Source organism: Tympanuchus pallidicinctus, unplaced genomic scaffold (assembly GCF_026119805.1).
Source record: "Tympanuchus pallidicinctus isolate F22 unplaced genomic scaffold, pur_lepc_1.0 scaffold31, whole genome shotgun sequence".
In the NCBI taxonomy this organism is placed as follows: domain Eukaryota; kingdom Metazoa; phylum Chordata; class Aves; order Galliformes; family Phasianidae; genus Tympanuchus; species Tympanuchus pallidicinctus.
The window spans coordinates 4,757,873-4,778,805 of record NW_026294749.1 but is presented as its reverse complement, the minus strand read 5'-3'; the positions used below and the strand labels follow the sequence as shown (position 1 = coordinate 4,778,805).

The 20,933-nt window shown below is 40.8% G+C and overlaps 1 protein-coding gene across 1 annotated transcript in view; it reads left to right on the top strand.

The window, feature by feature from the left end:
* Positions 1-11,629: 11,629 nt before the first annotated feature.
* Positions 11,630-20,933, top strand: part of F13A1 (coagulation factor XIII A chain) — a 71,685-nt gene continuing 62,381 nt past the window's right edge. Inside the window, exon 1 of the mRNA XM_052697868.1 lies at positions 11,630-11,712. Coding sequence (XP_052553828.1) covers positions 11,670-11,712 — 43 coding nt within the window. The 5' untranslated portion in view covers positions 11,630-11,669. The remainder of the gene's footprint in view (positions 11,713-20,933) is intronic.

Genomic DNA, 20,933 nt, shown 5'->3' with positions numbered 1-20,933 from the left:
ATTCAAAATCTAAATATTGACATCTTGAAACTGCATGACAGAAAATCCATCTTTTAATTACCTATATTTGTAACGAGGGAATTTCCTGGCTCTTTTTCATAACAACGTTGCTCCTTCCAGCTAAGTGACAAAATTCTGTTCTGCTTCTTACAGCATATAAGAAGTACAAGTTGCACGTGGCACTCTTCACTTCTCAGCCTATCATTACAACAGTGCTGTTGTTTTGCCTTTCAGTTGAATACATTTTAGTTCTAAATAAAATGAGTTACTCCATGGTGATACAGAAATATTTGTATAATGTAAATTTAATAATAATGAAATACTAAAACACAGAGCTGTGCAACTCTGTACACTTGTCCTCCACCATTAAATACTTAATTTCTACTTAATCTGAAACCTTCCAGGCCTCTCAAGAAGCCTCAAATATCCAGAGCAAGAGCGAGGAATGGAAATGCAGGGCTGCTGAGAAGGAGAAATAACGAACATTAAAACATCCTGCATGGCTTTTGTTTCTTTTGTTTTAGCTCATTTTCTATGATGTTCCTTGTAGTACTCCCCTCTCACTCCTTCCAAGACATGTGGAGTAGGTTAAGACATGGAGCGTGTTGTAGAAATCATTCCAAGAAGACAAAAGTGATACTCTAAAATTTTCCTTAGTTATTCCAGTTATTTATTTGTAATGTGCAGCTTACTAACTTTGTTGGCAATTGTTTTGGATGCCCTTCCAAATAGTTTACATTCCTGATGAGGAACAGAATCAGAAACCATAAACTAATTTCCTGTAAAATTTTCTGAGGCTCTCAGGGGCCACTACCTGATGCAGTGATAACCCTCTGAATTATGCTGTAATAGGAAGGTGACACTGAAGATTAAAACTTACTGTGAAAAAGAGAAGCAAAAAGGAAGATTGATGCTATCTACAACCCCAAGAAGTGTGCCTGAAGGGATTGGAAACCTCTCAGGATACAGCACCAAGAAATAAGTATCTTGAGAGGATTTTTAAAATTATTTTTTATTTTTAATTATGAATAACATATATGTAATCTTCAATGGATAGCCTACATTCTAGCAGATGTTATAACTGGAGAATGTTTGACTCTTACTTTCTTGACAATAGCCCATGACAATTCCTGCCTATACTTCTGGAATGGACGCTGCTGAAGGGGAGGCAGGGGACTCTGCTTTTCTTCCTGATTTAAATCTCCCTTACACACTTTGTTTTTAAGAGAGCTTTTCATGCAGATTGCACTGTCTCCTTGCATCTGGGTGGAAGACCAGGACTGTTTCTCAGGCTGCTTGTGCCTTGCTCTCCTAATCCTAAGAATGTCAAAAGGGCGTTCTTAGCTGCATCCATGTAACAGCATGTTGTGTAGACAAGCTGGAGAGATTGTTGACTTGAAGAATAACAAGAAATCCCCTTCCCTATCTATCCTAGTGGCTCACACACTGTAGTCCAGTAGAAAATTTGTTGTTCTTCCACATCAGGTGGGATCCTGTGACAGTCATGGAGCTCTTAGAGTAGGTCTAAGGAGGGCCACTAAGGTGATCAGAGGGCTGGAGCACCTCTCCTTTGAGGAAAAGTTGAGGGGACTGGGCTTGTTTAGCCTGGAAAAGAGAAGGTTCCAGGGAGACCTCATTGTGGCCTTCAGTGCTTGAAGGGAGCTTATAAACAGGATGGGGAACGGCTGTTTACGAGGGTGGACTGTGAAAGGACAAGGGGAAATGGTTTTAAACTGAGACAGGGAGGTTTAGGTTAGATATTAGGAAGTTTTTCACCCAGAGGGTGGTGATGCACTGGAACAGGTTGCCCAAGGAGGCTGTGGATGCCCCATCCCTGGAGGCACTGAACGCTGGGCTGGATGTGGCTCTGGGTAGCCTGGTCTGGTGGTTGGCAACCCTGCACACAGCAGGGGGGTTGGAACTCGATGATCATTGTGGCCCTATTCAACCCAGGCTGTTCTATGATTCTATTATATTAATGCATATGGTCAGTCTCTGCCTTTTCTTCTACTGTTGTCTTCCGCAGCATGTCAATGAGGTGCATGACAGTGGCCTTCCTTGTGCTCACTTTGAGTAATAGCATGATTTTCCTTGCTTATCTATGGTAAATTAGCCTGGTTTTCATTCATTATTTTAGTACTTTCTTTATTTCTGTCAGCATGGATAATCTGACAACATATTTTGGTGGTCTGTCGTACTGATTCTTTCTCATGTTTGCTCAGCCAGTAAGTATTTATTGATTTGTTTGGATTTTGTCACAACAGCAAGGGAAGAATATTTGGAACAGTATTTTGGACAATGTCTGTCTGAAAAGCTGCAAAAATTAGCAAGGGGAATTAAAAGACCTGGAATAACTTTTGAATCTGTTATGAGAACATATCCCAAACTGAAGGAATATCTGTTTAGTTAGATGTATAAAACCATGAAAGGAGCTTAAATTCTTTCATGTTTATAAGTAGGACTCACCACCAATAAAGGTATGCAGTCTCTGTGTGTTGCTTGGGTTGGACTCAAATGGAAAAATGTCTTCAAGTTCCCCTTTTACATGTTCAGTAAAAATAAGATTCCTATTGAAAATGAGGGGAGAGAGAAGAGTCAAGGAGAGGAGGAAAGAATATAGACTATAGAATGAGGCTTGAGAAAGGTGAATTCATTGACTTAAGAAGAAGATAATCTTTCCATTGGATGAAGATATATATATACACATGCTATATATAGGGCTTTGAAGATTGGAGTGTTAAAACTGAGGATCAATCTAGGTTTATCTCTTTTTATTAATATTATGTTTTTGTAAACATGTAGAGATTTCTTTCTTACAGTAGGCATGCCCTGTTACTTAGAAAATGATCAAGAAGGGATTCCCTGCATACAGAGAACAGTTACTTTCTAAAATCAAGGTTCACTTGGCAGGGAGAGGGAATCAACTAGTGCTGCAGTGACTTCCTGACTCTTAAAAAAAAATGAAATTGGAAGGGCACGATGAATAAAGAAAGAAATGTTCATAAATCCAAGGTGTCCTTGAGAAAAACAAGGCTTCTAAGGCTTAGAAGATAAAGCAGCAAGCTCCGAGACTCGTGGGGGCAGAAATAATGGCAAACAGGAAAAGAATTAAAAGGCTTCAATCGTTAGTAGTTTCAAAGGAACTGTTTTCTTTGTTTTCCTTAACTTAAATGGACACGGATGTGGATTCTGGAGAACTAGGCTTAACCTTCATGCAGAGTCTGAAAAGAAGTTAGAAATAAATATTTGGAGCTATTGACCTAAATGATAACCTTGCAATAAGCATGATTATGCACAGAACTGATTTCAGCCTTACAGACCAGTGCTGAATATGCACTTATGTTCCTTACAGCCTTCTGGTGGTATCAGAAATAACCAGCCCTCACCCATCAATTTGAAAGAGATAATGGAAAGGAGAGAACATCTGGGTTTCCAAAGGAGAGAAGCTCCTGATCAGTCAGCTGGTCTGTCTTTCAGATCTTTACTATCCATGTCTTAAGGGTGGTGCTCTGAAACTGTAGTAATCTGAATGTGTGCCTTCTCATCTCAGAACTTGCTGTCTAGTCTCCTGCTCTCTAATAAGTAATGCATTCCCACCTCTCTGGCAGATCTGAATACAGTGGGATGAAGGACCCTCTGAAGCTATCTGTCTCCATTTACTGCTGGAAAAGCACAAGCAAACTGAGTTATGGAGGCCATGCCATACTCCTAGGAAGCTGTGGTGAGAGAATACCCCTGCGATACCACTGCCTTCAGAAACCTAGCTATCCTAGCAGGCAGGGATACAGCTGTTGCAAGAGTTACTTAAGGAATCAGCAGAGAATGATATATGAATGGCCACCGCATCTCATTCCCTGGTGCAGCTGCCTGTGATGAACCCCAGGATGGGTCTTTACTTGCAGGAAAAGTTGTGGGTAAAGAGGAGACAGAGGTCTATGCAGACCGGGAGGATGGACAGAATGAGAAACTTCAAAATGAAGAGATGTCCAGAGAAATCAAAGAAAAAAGGTTCCAGCCTTACTTGAAGAAGATTTCTTCAAGCAGGGGAGTTTAGATATATCCGGCTGGGAGAGCCGTGTTTACATCTTGTATCAGGTCCTCAAAGTGACATAGTGAAATAGAGAAAAATGATAACAAAGATGTTTTCAAAATGACATGGCATTGAGATCTAGGATGTTGGTCTGAGGTTTGAAGTGCTGAGTAGCCCCAGGAGAAGGTAGGGGATCCGTGGCAGTAAGTTCATGCTCTCTTTACAAGGGTTTCATTATGGAGAGAGAACACTTCTTCATGGGAGAAGCAAAACTTGTCTAACCAGGTGTTTTGATACCCTGTTAAATTATTTCCTTTTCTTTTGCTCGTGATCTCCAGGCAGTTACCACATGGAACATGTTGTGCTGCCATTGGATTCATATTTTATCCTTGGATATGGGACATATAGAAATCCTATTGAATCCAACACACGTTCCAGAGGTTAGATATCAATCATGTTTTTTTTATCATTTATTATTGTAACTATTTCTGAGCATATCTACAAGCTGAGAGAGATATCTGTAGTTCTCAGTCAATGAGGTGGAATAGCCACAGGATTTTCACAGAATTCACTCTGTACTGAAATAGCCCAGTAGGAGGTTGTATTGTGGATGTAGTTTTCATCCTAATTTGTAAAGAGTCTCCCAGTATCTCTGATTGCTCTGGTCCAAAGCTGATACCTTGGGCCAGAACTCAAATGGCTGATGATCCAACATCAGCTGCATCCATGTGAGTAGAAAAAGTAGATGAAGGTAACTTGGGCACACTGATCCCTGAATGCTAATGAAAAGAAAAACATATTTGGCACCGCTACAAGTTGGAGACTCTTAGGATTTCAATATTGTGTCCTTTTTTATAGCAATAATAAATTTGTCAGTTATGTAGGGAAACATTTTACTGCATTCAGAGCCATTGCTCCAAATCCAGCGAGATAATGGCCAATAAAACTTTGAGCTAGGAGGTAGAGTTCTGCATTGCTAAAGCTTTCATTATGTATGGTTGTAGAGAATGTACACATATGGCAGAGTGTCTCATTGTTCTTTTGTTGTTTTATTATTTTGTCAGTATGAAGTGGCTGTGATTCAATCTATGAAATGCAAGTTTAGCTTCTATTGATCCTGCTGTCTTTGTATAGGTCCTTAGCAGCTTTGCAGAATGCTGTTAAGAGCAGTTAGATTTTATTTGCAGCTGAACCATACTGTACTATGTTCCCTATCAAAATACATCTCATCTCAGTTTGATTGTGCTTGATTTACTCTTTGTTTTGTAGAGGGTTGTAACTGAGAACCCCCAATGGCAGTCCCTGCTGTGGGCCCATAGGATACCATCTGTAGCATGACCAAACCAGACTGCTCTTGTTTTCACAGTGTCGACTGGATTCCATATTATCTACTCCAGCTTCCTGGATAGCACAGGTTCCCTTTACAACTTCGACAAATCCAGTAACTTCTTTGATTGGGAGAAATGCCAGAACCTTCAGTACTCTCTTGGATGCATGCAGACAGTGGGGAGGGATTAGACCTCTTTTTTTTCAATCTAAGTTGCTGCAGGCAAATGCGGCAGGGTGATTTTAAAGAAGAGAACTGAAATCAGATTCAGATTTATTTATTTTAAACCAGACCTTAAGGTTTAAAGGTTGTTTAAGGTTTAAAGATGCAGAGTTAATTCTTTCCTGATGCAAGGTGAAATGTTCAGTCACTATTCTCTTGTTGGAATTGCTTTAAGGTTTAAAGATGCAGATGCACAGATATAGTGAAGAAATTTATTGTATCTGGCTATCAGGTGCAGTCTAGTTAAGCATGGTTAATTTTATTTAACTAAAATATAGACCAGAATCACTTAATAACAGAACCAACTTTCATTCTTTCCCAACTAGCGAATTTGTAAACAATACAACATTATCATATATACCTCTAATTGTGTGTTACGGTTTCTACCGTAAGAATGAGCAAACATTTGCACCCTGGGGGAGCAGCATTCCCCTAAATATTTGGAGATTAGCTGCAAACAGCAAAAAGAGATCCAGATGGTTCCCTGATGTCCGCGTACTTTTGATAACCCAGCACTCTCTTTCTGCTCTGTGGACAAGAAACTGCTTTGTTTATCTCTGCTCCTTCTCCAGGACTGGCTGACAGACTACAAGCTACTTTTTCTAAGCAATTCACCACATTCTTTGCCAAAATTCTGGTAATTCCTCTCAGGCTAAGTGCAGTGAAACCTCATCTCATGTCTGAAGATTTTATGCTGGTCTCTAAAGCACTGGATGTTTCTTACGAACTGGTAGCAGAGCACTTGAATGGGAGCCTTGTTGGGGTGGGAGGACAGGAATCTGCAACAACTCACAGGAGGGAAGGGAGAGAGAGAGAGGGCCGCAGTAGAGGCATATGTCCTCCACAGTTTAGTGTGAGTTAATTCTTTCCTGATGCAAGGTGAAATGTTCAGTCACTATTCTCCTGTTGGAATTGCTTAGCCCATTGTTAATTTATATCTTAGGCATAAGAAACATTTTTGTGTTCAAATAAAAACATAAAGCCTCACTCTAGGGGCAATTAAAAATGAACAGACAAGGTAGTATAATGCTCTGAACAATTTTAAGGTTTTTTTTTTTACCTTTTTTTTTTTTTTTTTTAGAAAAATATGCTTGCAAATCTGTGTACCACTGCAGAGATGAGACTAAAGGGATTTCATCCATCAAACAGAATAATATAATGACTTTTGATCTCCACTAAAGTGGTGAGAGAATGGAAATAAGAAAGAAAAAAAAAAAGAAGGAAAAGAAGCAGTAGAGAAGGTAAGAAATAGTGTAGAACGTACTAGGAATTCCTTCAATATTTTACACTTCAAAATATGTGTGTTTGGGTTGTGAATTCCTTCACAATTGTTATAAGACCTACTGCAAAATGTGCAGAAATATGAGGGGCCTAAGGAGTTCATTTCTTTTTAGAGTGGAGGCTGCCAGTAGAGGAAACGTGGCAGAAAAGCCCCTTGGAATGCTTTGAGGACAAAGCAGCCACATAGAGCAAAGTTTTGGTGCCCATAGCTATCATTTATATGTTTTCAGGTAAGGTTCAAATGTCCAAAGACTGCCTGACATTGGAAAAGACGATGACACATTTTGTGCCAGAGGTATCACAGGTACCAGGACAAGCCTGATATAAATGGTAGTGAAGTGAAGCACTGGAGCAGGTTGCCCAGAGAGGTGGTGGATGCACTGTCTCTGGAGACTCAAGATCAGACTGGACAGGGCTCTGAGCAACCTGATGTAGCTGTAGCTGTCCCTGTTGTTTGCAGGGAAGTTGGACTAGATGGCCTTTAAAGGTCCCTTCCAGCTCAAAGCAATTCTATGGTTCTATGAAATGCAGTCTTCTGACCAAATCCAATTCATGTCAAACTTGTACTCCAAAGCATTCTTGTGATGTAGAGATGTATGAGAGGTATGTTTCTCTTGAAATAGTGCATTTTGGTTGTGTTATGGTAGGACTTTGTCATGGAAAATTAGTCCTGAGGAGAAAGTTCAACCATCTTTCCATCTGAAGGTAAGTGCAGTTATATCAGCATCATCTGTGATGGATGTATTGTAAACCCTTCTTAAAAATGGAAGTGCTGTATTGAGGCTTCAAAGATTAAATAAGCATTCACAAATATAGGAGTCAATAGCTGCAATTACTAGAATTAAGCCTGTTTTTAAGGAGCTGAAAAAATTAATCATCATTTAAAAATACCAGTGTGTGGGCTAATTAGCCAAGTTGCAAAGCTAATTCAAAATTAAGGTCTGGGGAAAGGTGAGATAATAAGTACCCTGGTTGTGGGGCTATGTTTGTTTGTTTGTTTGTTTAATTTAACAAAAAAATCTCCATATATTTTATGATACTGATTTGATTAAAGATATGTAAACATATTAATACTTTTCAGTGGAAGGGAATGAGAGAGGAAAGTACTCAGAATTTGAAGGCATTCAGTGAAGTGTTAGCACTAAGTTATTTTCTGCTTTCATTTCAAATGAGGTGGAGTTCAGTAGGTAGCATAGGACATAGGGGGAATGGTTTTAAACTGAGACAGGGGAGGTTTAGGTTAGATATGAGGGGAAAGTTTTTCACACAGGGGGTGGTGAAGCACTGGAACAGGTTGCCCAAGGAGGCTGTGGATGCTCCATCCCTGGGGGCATTCAAGGCCAGGCTGGATGTGGCTCTGGGCAGCCTGGTCTGCTGGTTGGCAACTCTGCATATAGCAGGGGGATTGAATCTATTGTGGTCTTTTTCAACCCAGGTCATTCTATGATTCTATGATACAGTTAGATAACTCCTCACTACTCTTCAACTTCTAACCTGCAGTGACTTGGAAGCCAGTAAGTTCCTGTCTAAAGATTTGCTAAAACTGCTACTGAAAATCTATATTTATTACTAACTTGAGTTTATCCAGTTTTAATATCTGACCAACTGTTTTATCTCTTTTGTGCTTACTATGGCCTTCTGTTAGCATCCTTTCTGTCCAAAATTGCTGAGGGATGTATGAGGAAAGTTATCTGTGAACTGTAGTTTTGGCTTCTGAACTGGGTCATGAGTTATTGTCTGAGAATTTGGTCCTTAAAACTGAGCTGTCAGCAGGAATCGTTGAAATCGCTAGGAAGTATACTATTAAAAAATTCAGTTTGTTTTTACCTGGATACTTTCTTACCAAGTTCCATAGGGATTTAAATCCAAGTCCAGTACAGCTAAAGGAGACCAGTGTTTTTGCCTCACTAAGGCTAGGATTTGAACACAAGTTACACTTTCTTTATAGTGCAGGCTTAGTTCTGTCATGTACCTTCTTTGCTCTCTGGTATTTTGCTCCAGAGCTAGTGTAGTTAAGGCTACATTGTTTTGAGCTAAGTGCATTCTTTACAGATATAAATGCCCTTTCTAAAAGAGGAAAAGAGAAGGATATTATGACTGACAGCTTAATCTGAGCTTTGCATCTAAGCAAAACTCCTTGTGCAAGGCAGGAAGTGAATTATATAGCTTCAGAAATAGAGCAGAAATCCACATTCTGCTTGCAAATGTACAGTTCACGGCTCCTGCAGGGGCTGTATCTCAGCCCCCTGCAACACAGGCAGCAATTTGGGTATGGAATAACATGCTAAAGCCATGTTCACAACAGCACTGTGTTACAGCAAGTAGGAAGCTTGTGATTGCTTGGAATATCTGTTGGAAAGTTGCCTAAGTGTAGTTTGCGTGGAAATGCAGCCAAATGCAGCAGAGCAGGAATTTGAAGGTTTGGTCTCATCCTTTGAAGCTGCAGTTAGATTGGGATTGGTGCATGCAAAGGGGAGTTCTTGCAAAATCCAGCACTTGCATCATGGGAAGTAGGACCTGGCACTTACTGCTAAAGAATCGTAGAATCACAGAATGGTTTGGGTTGGAAGAGCCGTTCAAGATAATCTAGTTCCAACCCCCTGCTATAGGTGTCCCTGCCTCTCTCTAGACCAGGTTGCTCAAAGCTTCATCCATCCTGGCCTTTAATGCCTCCAGGGATGGGACATCCACAACCTCTGTAGGCAGCCTGTTCAGTGTCTCACCACCCTCACAGCAAAGGGAGAAAGGGAGGCAAAGCATCCCTGGACAGTCTGGATTCTGTCCAGCACAGTTTGCTTTGCTGATGTGAAGCAAGCTGTGGGAAAACAGCCTGATAAAAGTAGGTTTGTAACTCTTAAAAACAGAATGGCCCCCAGGACGCTGCCATTTGCTATTCAGAGTGAATGAGACAAGAATAGAGTGTTCAGGGGCTAGGCTGATCCTCATCAGTACCTCATTATTTGCTATAGTTTTGGGGGTGATGGTGATGATGGTGCTCCCACCCTTTCTATGACAGAGCTGTGCAAGGATACACCTGCACTATAGACGGGAATAACTTGCTCTTGGCATTTCCAGTAGTAGAAGTTTTGAACTTGGTTTCTTACTGTGCATAACAGCTTTCACTGCCAACATCATCATTGACCAAGGTGTAAGTGAAGGTAGGGAGTTGACGTGTGCTATCCTCTCCTTAGAGAGAGGAATGCAGGCTCTGCAACCTCACAAAGAAAAAAGAAATATGAAACCCCATTGTTTTTTAGAAATCACATTCCTTGGGATTCACAGATACAACTACTATTAATGTTCAGAATGAGTGTGCACCTTCCTGGAAATGTAACCCTGGCAAGAAGAGGTTCCAACTGTACAGATTGATCCCAGAGGGATGGAGGGCAGTGGGGTTGGAATTGTTTTCTATTTACAAAACAAAGATTAAAGCTGTTAACGATAGGGGAATATCTCATGTTTTCATTTGTAGATGTTCTCAGAATTGTGTGTCGATTTCAAGAGATAGATGTATATGTTCAGTGGAAAGGATAAAAGACTATTTGCCTATGTTTTAATATGATGCTGTAATAAAATAACATTTTCCAGAGCCAATCATGACTTTAAGCCAGATAATGGCTAAAAATATTAAGGGAAGGATCACCACAGCAACAATCACTTTGCACTCCTTCTGCAGAGGAAGTGAAAAAACACTCAAATTTTGCCAACCTGAATAAATTACCCAGATCATCAGAACTGTAAGGAAAGCTGTACACAATCAGCTTTGCATCTTTGTGTGAGCACATGCACCTGTATTAACTGGGTTGCAGTACATTAAATACAAAGGGGAGAACTCCGAAAATACACATGAGATTTAAAAGTTACCTTGGTTGTATCATAGTTGATCAGAAGTTCCCCTGCCCGGCATGATTCTCACTGCAGTCCAGCTGCTGGGCTGGACTTTCCTGCCTGTGGTGGCCCAGAAGTGGGATGTGGCACACGAATGTTCTCTTGATCTTGCTCCAGTATGAAGCTGGAAAATGGAGCTGGTAAATGGCTAGTTTTCTTGCCCAGATTAGAGAGTACAAATGGAGTCTTACTCCCCTCTGGCAGCTGTTTGTATGTGCTGTGTGCTTGGTTTGCTTTGCCAAAGTGAATCGTCTCATTAGTCAGGGAATAAAGAACGGGAATGGACAGGTGGTGAGCAGGAGCAGTGCGGACACTGCTTGACTTCGAGCACCTTGTGCAGGAGGCAAAACTGAAAGCCTCCTCTCGAGAAGCTGCAGGTATGGCCAATGGAGGGAGGGTAGAATTTTTAGAGGCAGGCCAAAGCAAGGATATGAGTTAGTTGTGGTAGTAACGCCAAGATCTTTGGGAGTTTCAAAATGCATTAAAGACTCCAAAATGATGTTAGGGGAACCCAAAACCAGGGGGCTTTCAAGCACAGAAGGCAGGGTTAGGTCTGGGGTGCTGTATCTCTTTCCATGTCATCTCTCCTGCTGTCTGGGAGTCCATCTGTTTAGCTTTGTTGGCCCTGTAGTGAACCCTGGATTGTTGACTACCTACCATGCTGCCATCATTTTCTGGCTTGAGTTTCTAGCTAGAAGTATGCCTCAGGTTTTCTGGGGTCACATGTTTACAAGAAATGGTGTGTCATTAAACTTAGCCTATGTCTTTAGCCTTTTATACTGTCCAGTCTCATAGATGTTTTGCAAACAAGGTGCATACTGCTGCTGAACAAATTTAAGCTGACTGCTAGATGACTTTCTTTTCTTAATTCTTTTCTGTGTAGGTCAGTGCAGACTTGGGCTCAGCTAGAGGAGCTAATGAATGCCAGCTGTATCCTGGCCACATTTGGAGTATCTAATAAAAGGTGAGCCAGTTAGTACTGTAACATCAATGTCTGTGGTATAGAGTGACCAATGACTGCTGTATTCTGTTTTTCTGCTTTTTTAAACTGCAAACTTTAAAAGTTGCTTGGAAATTCATTAGGAGAACCCTATGGGCCAATCTACTCTTTAGTGTCTTCTATGTCATTTGCTATCTGCCACCTCACTGTTCCCACTGTGGCAGCCCTGGCAGCCTGCTGAGCTGCAGAGCCTTGCCACATGGCAAATACTTTGGGGCAGGGTTTTGTGCTGGCTCACAGTGACACTGAACCATTTGTAGTGGGAGAAAGCTAGCAGCAGCAGCTGGAGTTAATGAATCCTATATCACTCTGGAACAGGGTCAGGAACCCTTGGAGTTCAGGGTGTTTTCATTGAGGCCTGCTGCAATTTTGATGTATGAGTGACTCAAGGAGATGAAAGCACTTCTGGATGGGCTGAGGAATATGTATGCACTAGGAGTTTTTGTATTATCTTTAATTTGCTGCTTATACACTAGGATTTTTTCCCCTGTTTCTTTTTTAGCTTCACTTGTTTTTTTCTGAGTAAGAAAAGATATGAGTGGTGCGGACATTTAGATGAATGCCTACCATGATTCTGTTATTGCGTGCTGGATCTTTAAAAATGAAGTGCTCCCTAGGCTGTTGTCTAGGAGGGATTGCTATGCATCAGTGCAAGATGGCCCTTACAGTGAGTTACATGCTTGTTTCTCTCTTGTGTAGTTGTTATTTTCCCTTTGCTTGTTTGATTTAATTTAGAACGTAAGCCATTCTGGTTGTAGGCAATTTTGATTTAGGTGTTCACAAAATGGATCATGATTAGGTCTGTGGAAAAGATCACTGAGGAAATCCTGCAAGAATAGTACACTACTTCAACCACCACCCCACCAAAGCAAGGGCAGGATATCTCCTCTTGTAAGTCAAGTAAGTACCTACTTGACTTACCTGTCTGAAACACAGACTCTGGACTAGATGATAATCCACACTGGTTTTCTTTCACCTTCAAACTGCTTTCTTCTGAACTAACATACATAAAGAATTGTAGAATCATTTTGTTTAGAAAAGACTTTCAACTCATCCAGTTCCACTAAAAATGAAAGATTCAAATATTAGGGCCTTGTCTAGACCTATAGTAGATTAGATGCCTCTACTGAGTATGTATTTTTTGCCATGGAAGCTTGCTTGCATTACAGTATGGGAACGAGACTCAGCAGCCACTGAGCTGAACTCAGCCTCACAGAGTGCCTTCATGGAGGGCTATTTTATTCTCTCCGTTGTACCTTCCTGTAAAATGTGGTGAAAAAATCAATAATGAATAGGAAGTCCTTAATCTCCATGGATGTTTCTCCTTGCATGGTGTCAAAATCTGTTGGCTGTTGATTTTCTCTTATTTTACATATGATTAATTTACTTTGGAAGAAAAGGAAAAAGAAGGTGGCTCTTTGTGGTTGATTGACAATTTGGCAATGATTCTCAACTTGAGATGCTAGGATGCATCCCCAAGCCTGTCCTCAGCTCTCATGCTTTGTTCTGTGCTCGCAGCAGGGTCTTGGGAGAGCACAGCTGCTGCAGCTGCTTGTAGACCAAAAGGTGACCTTTTGAGTAGCTGAAGAATGATGCATTATTTAGTGCATTCCTGGCTAAAATGGAAATGAAATGATTTCGTGAGCAGAATGATTTGTTTGTTCTTTCACTTAGATGCACAATAAAAAAATAGTGTGCAAATCACTACTTGAGGTTTGTTCTGGGCAAAGCTTTTGATAGGACAGACGTAGCACTGGCTGATACTTAAAAGATCTGTGTTAGCCAAACACAATAAACTTTAGAGGCAGTAAGTTTGCAAAACTCAACTTTAGTTTAAATAATGTATAGGAGTGAAAGCTTCCTGGTGAAGCCTATGTCACTGGACTGTCAATTGATACTAGTAAGTATCATAACCAGCTGCTATTTCATGATGAAGTATTTTACTTCTTTCAATTAATCAAGAGTCTCTTGGAAGGTGCCAGTGTGGATCATTCATTATAAGAATGCGTAATGAATAGAATGTTTGTCATTTGCATAGACAGAGACTTCAACAACTTCCTCTCAGTGATCTTTGATAGCCAGGTAAATATGCACTCTGTATATTTGTTGAGGAATGGAGAGGAGAGAGGCAGATGGGATCATTTTTCAGTGTCTATAAATTTCCTGTGTGGTCTTCTAGACAGAATGAAAGAAGTTGAGTCTGGAGACTATCTTTCCTGCTGACGATGAATGAAGACTGCAGTATTCTCTGCTGCAGGTCCATCTGCTCTTGAACCTCTCTTAAAAAGATCTGTCTAACAATGTTTTTCCTTTGGAGTTTCCAGCACTACTTATGAAGACTTGAAAGCAGACTATTCATGTGCTATAGATACGAGAGCTGAATCATTAAGGTAACAAATTGTTTGAGAATGGACAGTTTTCTCTAAGCAGTGAACATATGGAGGGAACTTGGGGAAGATCCAGTGCTTTCCAGTGATTTCACTGAGCTCAACAAGCACTGAAATACATAGAATAGTGGAGAAATCTGCATAAACAGAAGTGCCCAGAAGACTGTGCTGTGACATTGAAGAGCTCAGTAGTGAAAATATCCCACGGAATAAAAGGTGTCTGCTTTTACAGAATTATTTTTATCAGGACAATATTAGATATGGTAAGAAAAATAAGCAGGATTCCTTAAGCATCAAACCAGTGTTTGATGTTGTCTTGGTTTTTACAATAAGCAGCATAAGATTACAAAAAATGATCACCTTCCTATTCGTGAGATAAACTGCCTTTAAAAACCCAGCTCTATTATTTCTAGGATTTCTATTATTTTTTTTTATTACTATCATTATACTATTATTATTTCTATTATTTCTAGGATCCAAGTTAATAGAATTGACCATGACTTCAGAAGCACAAACACATGATGAGTTTTCAAGACATTTACTTTGTAGAATTATAGGATCATGGAATTGTTTAGCTGAAACAGACTCTTAAAGGCCATCTGTATGGGAACTGCTGAGTAACGGCCTGAACCTCTGATTGACCACCTGAGGCGAGCCATGAGTCAGCCAGAGGAGCACAGGTGAAGGCAATTCTCCTGTGCTGCCGGAAGGGGGGGAGCCAGGCTCCACCCCTCCTGGACCTATTTAAGAGCTGGCTACCAGAGGGGAAGGATCTCTGCTGGAGATCACCCCTCTTGGTGTCTTCTGGTGAGCTCAGCCGAAGGGTAAGCTCTTCCACTAGTTCTCTTTTGTGATTGTTGTTTACTTTGCCTAATTCTCTTGATTATATTGTAATTATAACATCTTGATATCTATTGGTTATACAATTATATTGTAATTATAACATCTTGATTATACACCATCTCATCCAACTCTCTTTCAGTGAACAGGGTCACCTACAGCTACATCAGGTTGCTCAGAGCCCCATCCAACATGACTGTGAATGTCTCCAAGAACGGGGCATCTACCATCTCTCTGGGCAACCTGTTCCAGTGCTTCACCACTCCTATTGTAAAAAACTTCTTCCTTATAATCAATCTAAATCTCCCCTCTTTTAATTTGAAACCATTTCCCTTGTCCTATCACAACAGACCATGTTAAAGAGTTTCTTTCTTATAGCACTCCTTTAGATACTGAAAGGCTGCTATCAGGTCTCCTTGGAGCCTTCTCTTGTTAGTTTGAACAGCCTCAGCTCTCTCAGCCTGTCCTCACAAAGGAGTTGGTCTATCCTTTGTATCGTTTTTTTTGGCCCTACTTTGGAGAGGCTGGATGTCTCCCTCATCCAGGCCTCTCCTGTACTGAAGACTCCACATCTTGACCTGGTACTCCAGGAGAGATCTCACCAGGTCAAGGTCACCTCCCTTGACCTGCTGGCTGCACTTCTTTTGATGCAACCCAGGATATTGCCGGCTTTCTGAGCTATAGCAGCTCATTCCTGGCATATTCTTACTGAATTGAGGCCCTTATTTCCAACCACAGTGTTTGCTTGTCCTCTTGTACCGCCTTTCAAACCAGTCTTCTCTGAAGGATTCTGTCTGGGAGAAGATCTGAGCACAAGCTGGGAAGCATTTGCAGCAGGGAGCTCAAAGTTCTGTGGGATTTAGTTAAACAGCAAAGTGCAGGCTTCTACCATGAGTCATCTGGTGTAAAACTAGTGCTAAGTATTGTACATAATTAAGACAACATTATTACAGTGAGATTGCACTTCTTTTTTTGGCATGACTAGAGTCTTGAAAAAGTGCAATGTTTTCTGCCTTCAGAGCTGTGAAGAAGATGAAGAGTTCTTATGAGCGTTCATTCTAAAAGACAGCAAAGCAACAGTGATCTTAGTTTGTAATTTGCATTATTCCTGAAGCTATCCACACAGATTTCACTCTTCTTCATGAAAGACTGTGCTTTTCTGAGGGAAAAAAAACCACAAACCTGTAAGTAGTATTCATCAGATAAGGCTTGCAACAATGACATCTGTAGATATTCAAAGTTTTTGCTGTCTTTTGTACTCACAAATCACATATTTTATTTTGGGCCACATTTCTTTAAGAGGCATTGTTGGTATTTCAAGTAGCAGATACAAAAAGTCATATTTGCTATCATATGCAACAGAAAATCTTGGCAACAGTGGTGTCAGAGAGCCACAGATTCAAAGTTTGAACACTCACTGTCAGCAGGTATAGAAGTTTTAGTAAGCTATTGGCTCTATGAACAAGAAAAGTTATACAAGCAGCTCAGAATTTGGCCCAGCTTTTTCTTTCAGAGGTACAAAAATTAACTTCATTTCCTAATGTGCTGTTTGTGCATCATTTTCTCACACATCTCAAAGGGAGTATCCAAATGAGTCCCAGGGGCTGCAGAGTTTCAAGACGCGAGGAAAGCAGAGCACATGGGTCAAGACATCTGAGCCACAGACAGTGAGCTCCTCCTCTTTGTATAACTTGAACTGAACTCATGATAGGTCTGAAGATTAAGAATTCCAGAAGCCTTTCTGAGAAAGTGATTGTGTAATATAAAACTGATAGATCAATTCCAATTTTGTTGGCATTGCTGTTTTCTGGACGAGTTTCTAATCTATCAGTAAAGGAGTAAACACTCCTACCACAACAAACCATTGATGTTCCGAAAGGAAATCAAAGCAATGTAAGACTGTTGAAGAAGGTGACTTGAAAGAAAAAGAATGAAAGATTAGAACGCTGCTTTGATAGCTTTAAAATTTTGTGAAGATTGTATATGGGAGAGATGGGCCAGAGAATGCTCTGTAGCTGTAGGAGGAAAATCAAGGAGAACACAATTTGTTTTCAGGGCTTCATCCTAGCATGCATTCTTGCAGGCTCACAGCCTAAAACATAGACGAGGTTGATATGGTGGGGGCACATAGCCGACAGTGGAATCGTAGGAGAGGAGGATCAAGGCAAAAATGAAGAGTGTACCTATTGGCTGTGGTTATTATCTTGAATTTTGCACTACTTTGACAGAATTTACACAGCTTCTGGATAAGTGAGAGAATTACTGTGCAGACCTACTCCTTATAACAGTGTTACAACATCAGCTGAGCTGAGGGACCTTGCTGTGTGTGCTGGAGCTTCCTTCATGATGCAGTGCCTCTCAGCAGTTCTTTTATCTTTACTCCAACCGCAAGCTTGCTCTGAGCACAAAGACAAAAGTTATTTGTATTCCACTGTGTATGTTGACAGTATTTTTGTGGATGCAGCACAACACTTTAGAGACAGGTATGTGGAGAGTTTGGAAGGCATTAATTTTTTTTTTACGTTCTCCTTTCTCAAACCACACTGCAAAAGGTTACAGTGGGAATAGCAAAGGAAAAAACCTGCAGACTTCACAAAAATCAAAGCCTACAGCTTGTGCTGGATGGGTATATTTGGCACACATCTGTGATTATGAAATGACTTTTAAATTGCTTTTGAAATTCATCTGAATAATGATTCATTCTCTCAATTTCCTTTCTCCCCCCAGAACATCTGCCATTAACAAACCAACCAGTTGTGATGTTTTACAATCTGCATTTGAACTTACTTCTCAAAATGATGTACACTTCCTTATTTAAGCAATTATTTGGCTCATTAACACAAAGATATGGTCAGTCTTGGGACTGAAAGATGGATCAACAGCCCTATTTGGCAAACATATTTGAAATGAATCAAGAAACTGTTCCACTAGAGAATTGCCAAAGTGGTGGAAATGCAACAGCAACAGGCAGCTTAAGAGTTTCTGTACACACAGTTATTGTATATTGTTGATTTTGTTGAGGTGAGCGCATCACAGGATTTAGGTATATGTCTAAAGATGGCATTATACACTTGAACATGCTTCAGGTTTTTGTTGTTATGAATCTACATGCTACGTCTGTGTTTGTATTAACAGGAGAAGCTGTTCTACAAGACTTTGGGCATTTTAAAATGTGTTTTTGTTCTGAACTGGAACAGGAAGTTTTACCCTGAAATGAGATTGAAGAAATCTTTAATTCTAAACATCTTGTAATTGAGCATACTTGAAACATTGTGTTTCAGTAACACTGAAATGCTCTGTGAGATTAACATTGAAATATTGCATGTTCACATATGGTACAAAATTAATGAGAACCAACTGTCAACTAAGCATGCTGGGTCTGCCTGGGTTGTAAGTAACCCATCTCCTGGTTGCAGGAAGAGCTCTGATCTGAACTAGCTTCTCAACTGAGGTGCAGTTCTCTTTTAACACAGTCTAGCACTAACCCAAGGATAGCCATCTAAGACCTGTTCACACTCACCAGCTCTATGTAGGGACATCTACAGTGTTTTGCACCAGGTATCGGGTACGAGTGCCCCAGGGGCACAGAGCACAGATTTTATGTGTTTGTATTGTAGCTTGTTTTGGTCTACTCTTGGTTTTTCTGTTCTGGCCTGATCCAAGGTGACTTCACACTGTCCACAAGAATGATAGTATGGGCACAGCACAAACAGATGACCTCCATTTACATCTGGGACTGTGTGTGACAAGTCAGCCCCTCTGGAGATGAGTGTAAGGGACAGACTGAATTGCAATTACTGAGCTCAACCTTGTTTTAGCAGGGACTTTGAAGTTCTCTTCCCTCTGCTCCCCGGTCCTGCTGTGGACATCCTAACATCTCATATCTGGGGGACTTCACCCTGGCTGTAAACATACAAGTTGAAATAACCAAATCAAATCTAATTATGTTATGGTAATTTCTCACAAACTATTTTTTCAATTGATGATTTTCTTGCAAAAAGTTTCAATGTTGTGAAATCAGCATTTGGTGTAGGGAGACTGACATGCTGGAAAAAATTCAAACAGGTCTGGAAGTCTGTAGAAAGGATCACAGAATCACAGAATGGTTTAATTTTAAAGATCATTCAGTCCACCATCCCTGCCCTGCCATGGACAGGGACACCTTTCCCTGGATCAGGTTGCCCAAAGCCCTGTGGCTACCCTGACCTCAAACACTTGAATGGGTGGGACACCCACAGCTTCTTTGGGCTACATGTTCCAGTGTTGCGCCAGCCTCATAGTAAAAAACTGTCTTTCTTATCTCTATTCTAAATCTATTCTCTTCCAGTTTAAAATCATTACCTCTTGTCCTACCACAACAGACCCTTGTAAAAAGTCTCTCTCCATTTTTCTCTTCAGCCCTCTTTAAGTATTGAAATAGACTGCAATGATCTCTCTCTGGAGCCTTCTCTTCTCCAGGCTGGACAAGCCCAGCTTCCTCAGCCTGTCTTCTCGGGGAAAAATGTTCCAGCCTTCTGATCATTTTGTGTGTCCCGTGTCTGAACCTACTCCAACAGATTCCTGCCCCAGAGCTGGATGCAGTACTGCAGGTGGGATTTCTCAAGGGCAGAGTAGAGGGAGACAATCACCTCCTTCTCCCTGCTGGCCACCCCTCTTTTGATGCAGCCCAGGATACAGTTGGCCTTTTGGACTGCAAGTGCACACTGCTGGCTCATGTCCAGTATTTCATCTATCAAAACACCCAAGTCCTTCTCCATAGGTCTGATCTCTATCCATTCATGCTTTCAGGTGGTACTTTTACTGGAAACTGCCCTAACCCAACTGCAGCACTTTGTGCTTGGACATGATGAACATTATGAGATTGATATAGGCCCACTTTTCAAGCCTCTCTAGATCCTTCTGGGTAGCATCTCTTCCTTCTGTATCAGTTGCACCACTCAGCTTGGTGTCCTCTGCAAACTTGCTGATAATGCACCCAATCCCAAGGTGTTAATAAATATACTGAACAGTACCAGTCCCCATACAGATCCCTGAGGGATAGTGTTCATCTCTGATCTTCACCTGTCATCGACTACAATTCTCTGGATGTGGCCATCCAGCAAGTTTCTTACCCACTAAATAGTCAATCCATCAAATTATTTTCTTTCCAATATAGAGAAAAGAATCTTGTGTGGGATTATGTAAAAGGCCTTATAGAAGTCCATTTAAATGGCATTGGTTGCTCTTCCCTTGTCTACTTACGTAACCATGGTAGGAGGCCACCAAATTGCCAGGCACAATTTGCCCTTGGTAAAGCTATGTTGATAGTCTTGAATAATCTCCCTGTCTTCTGTATGCCTCAACATGATTTTCCTGAGCACAGAGGTGAGGCTGACTGTTCCTTTTTTAAAAACTGAAGTGATGTTTCCTATTCTCTTGTCACCGGGGACTTCACCTAATTGCCATGATGTCAAATATGATGGAGAATGGCTTTTGGCTACTACATCATCCAGCTCCCTCTGATATATCTGATCAGGCCGCAGAGACATACATATGGTTAGGTTCATCAGGTGATCTCAAATCCAGTCTTTAAGTATAGTGGGAGGAACTTACTATCCCAGTCCCTGCCTTGATCTTCAGAGGTTTGAGAGAAAAAGAAGGGAGAAATTTTGGTCCAACTCCTCAAATTCCTATCTCTTTTCTCAGTCTTGTTGCCTGACAGATCAAGTAGAGTTGGCCTTTAGGTCAAGAGCTTCACTTTAGGTAAATGGCATTGATTAGACGATGTGATACAGAGGGATTTGCTTTAGAAGAATCTTTCTCTTTGCCGTATACATATGATATGTATGGTGAATTTTTTTCAGAGAAACACTTTCCATGAAGAAGCTTTCCCTCCAAAAGTTCATAGCTTTGCTTTGATAACCTGTCCTTTCATTTGGGACTGAAATATTAATCTAAGTTCTGCAACCTTTGTGCCTC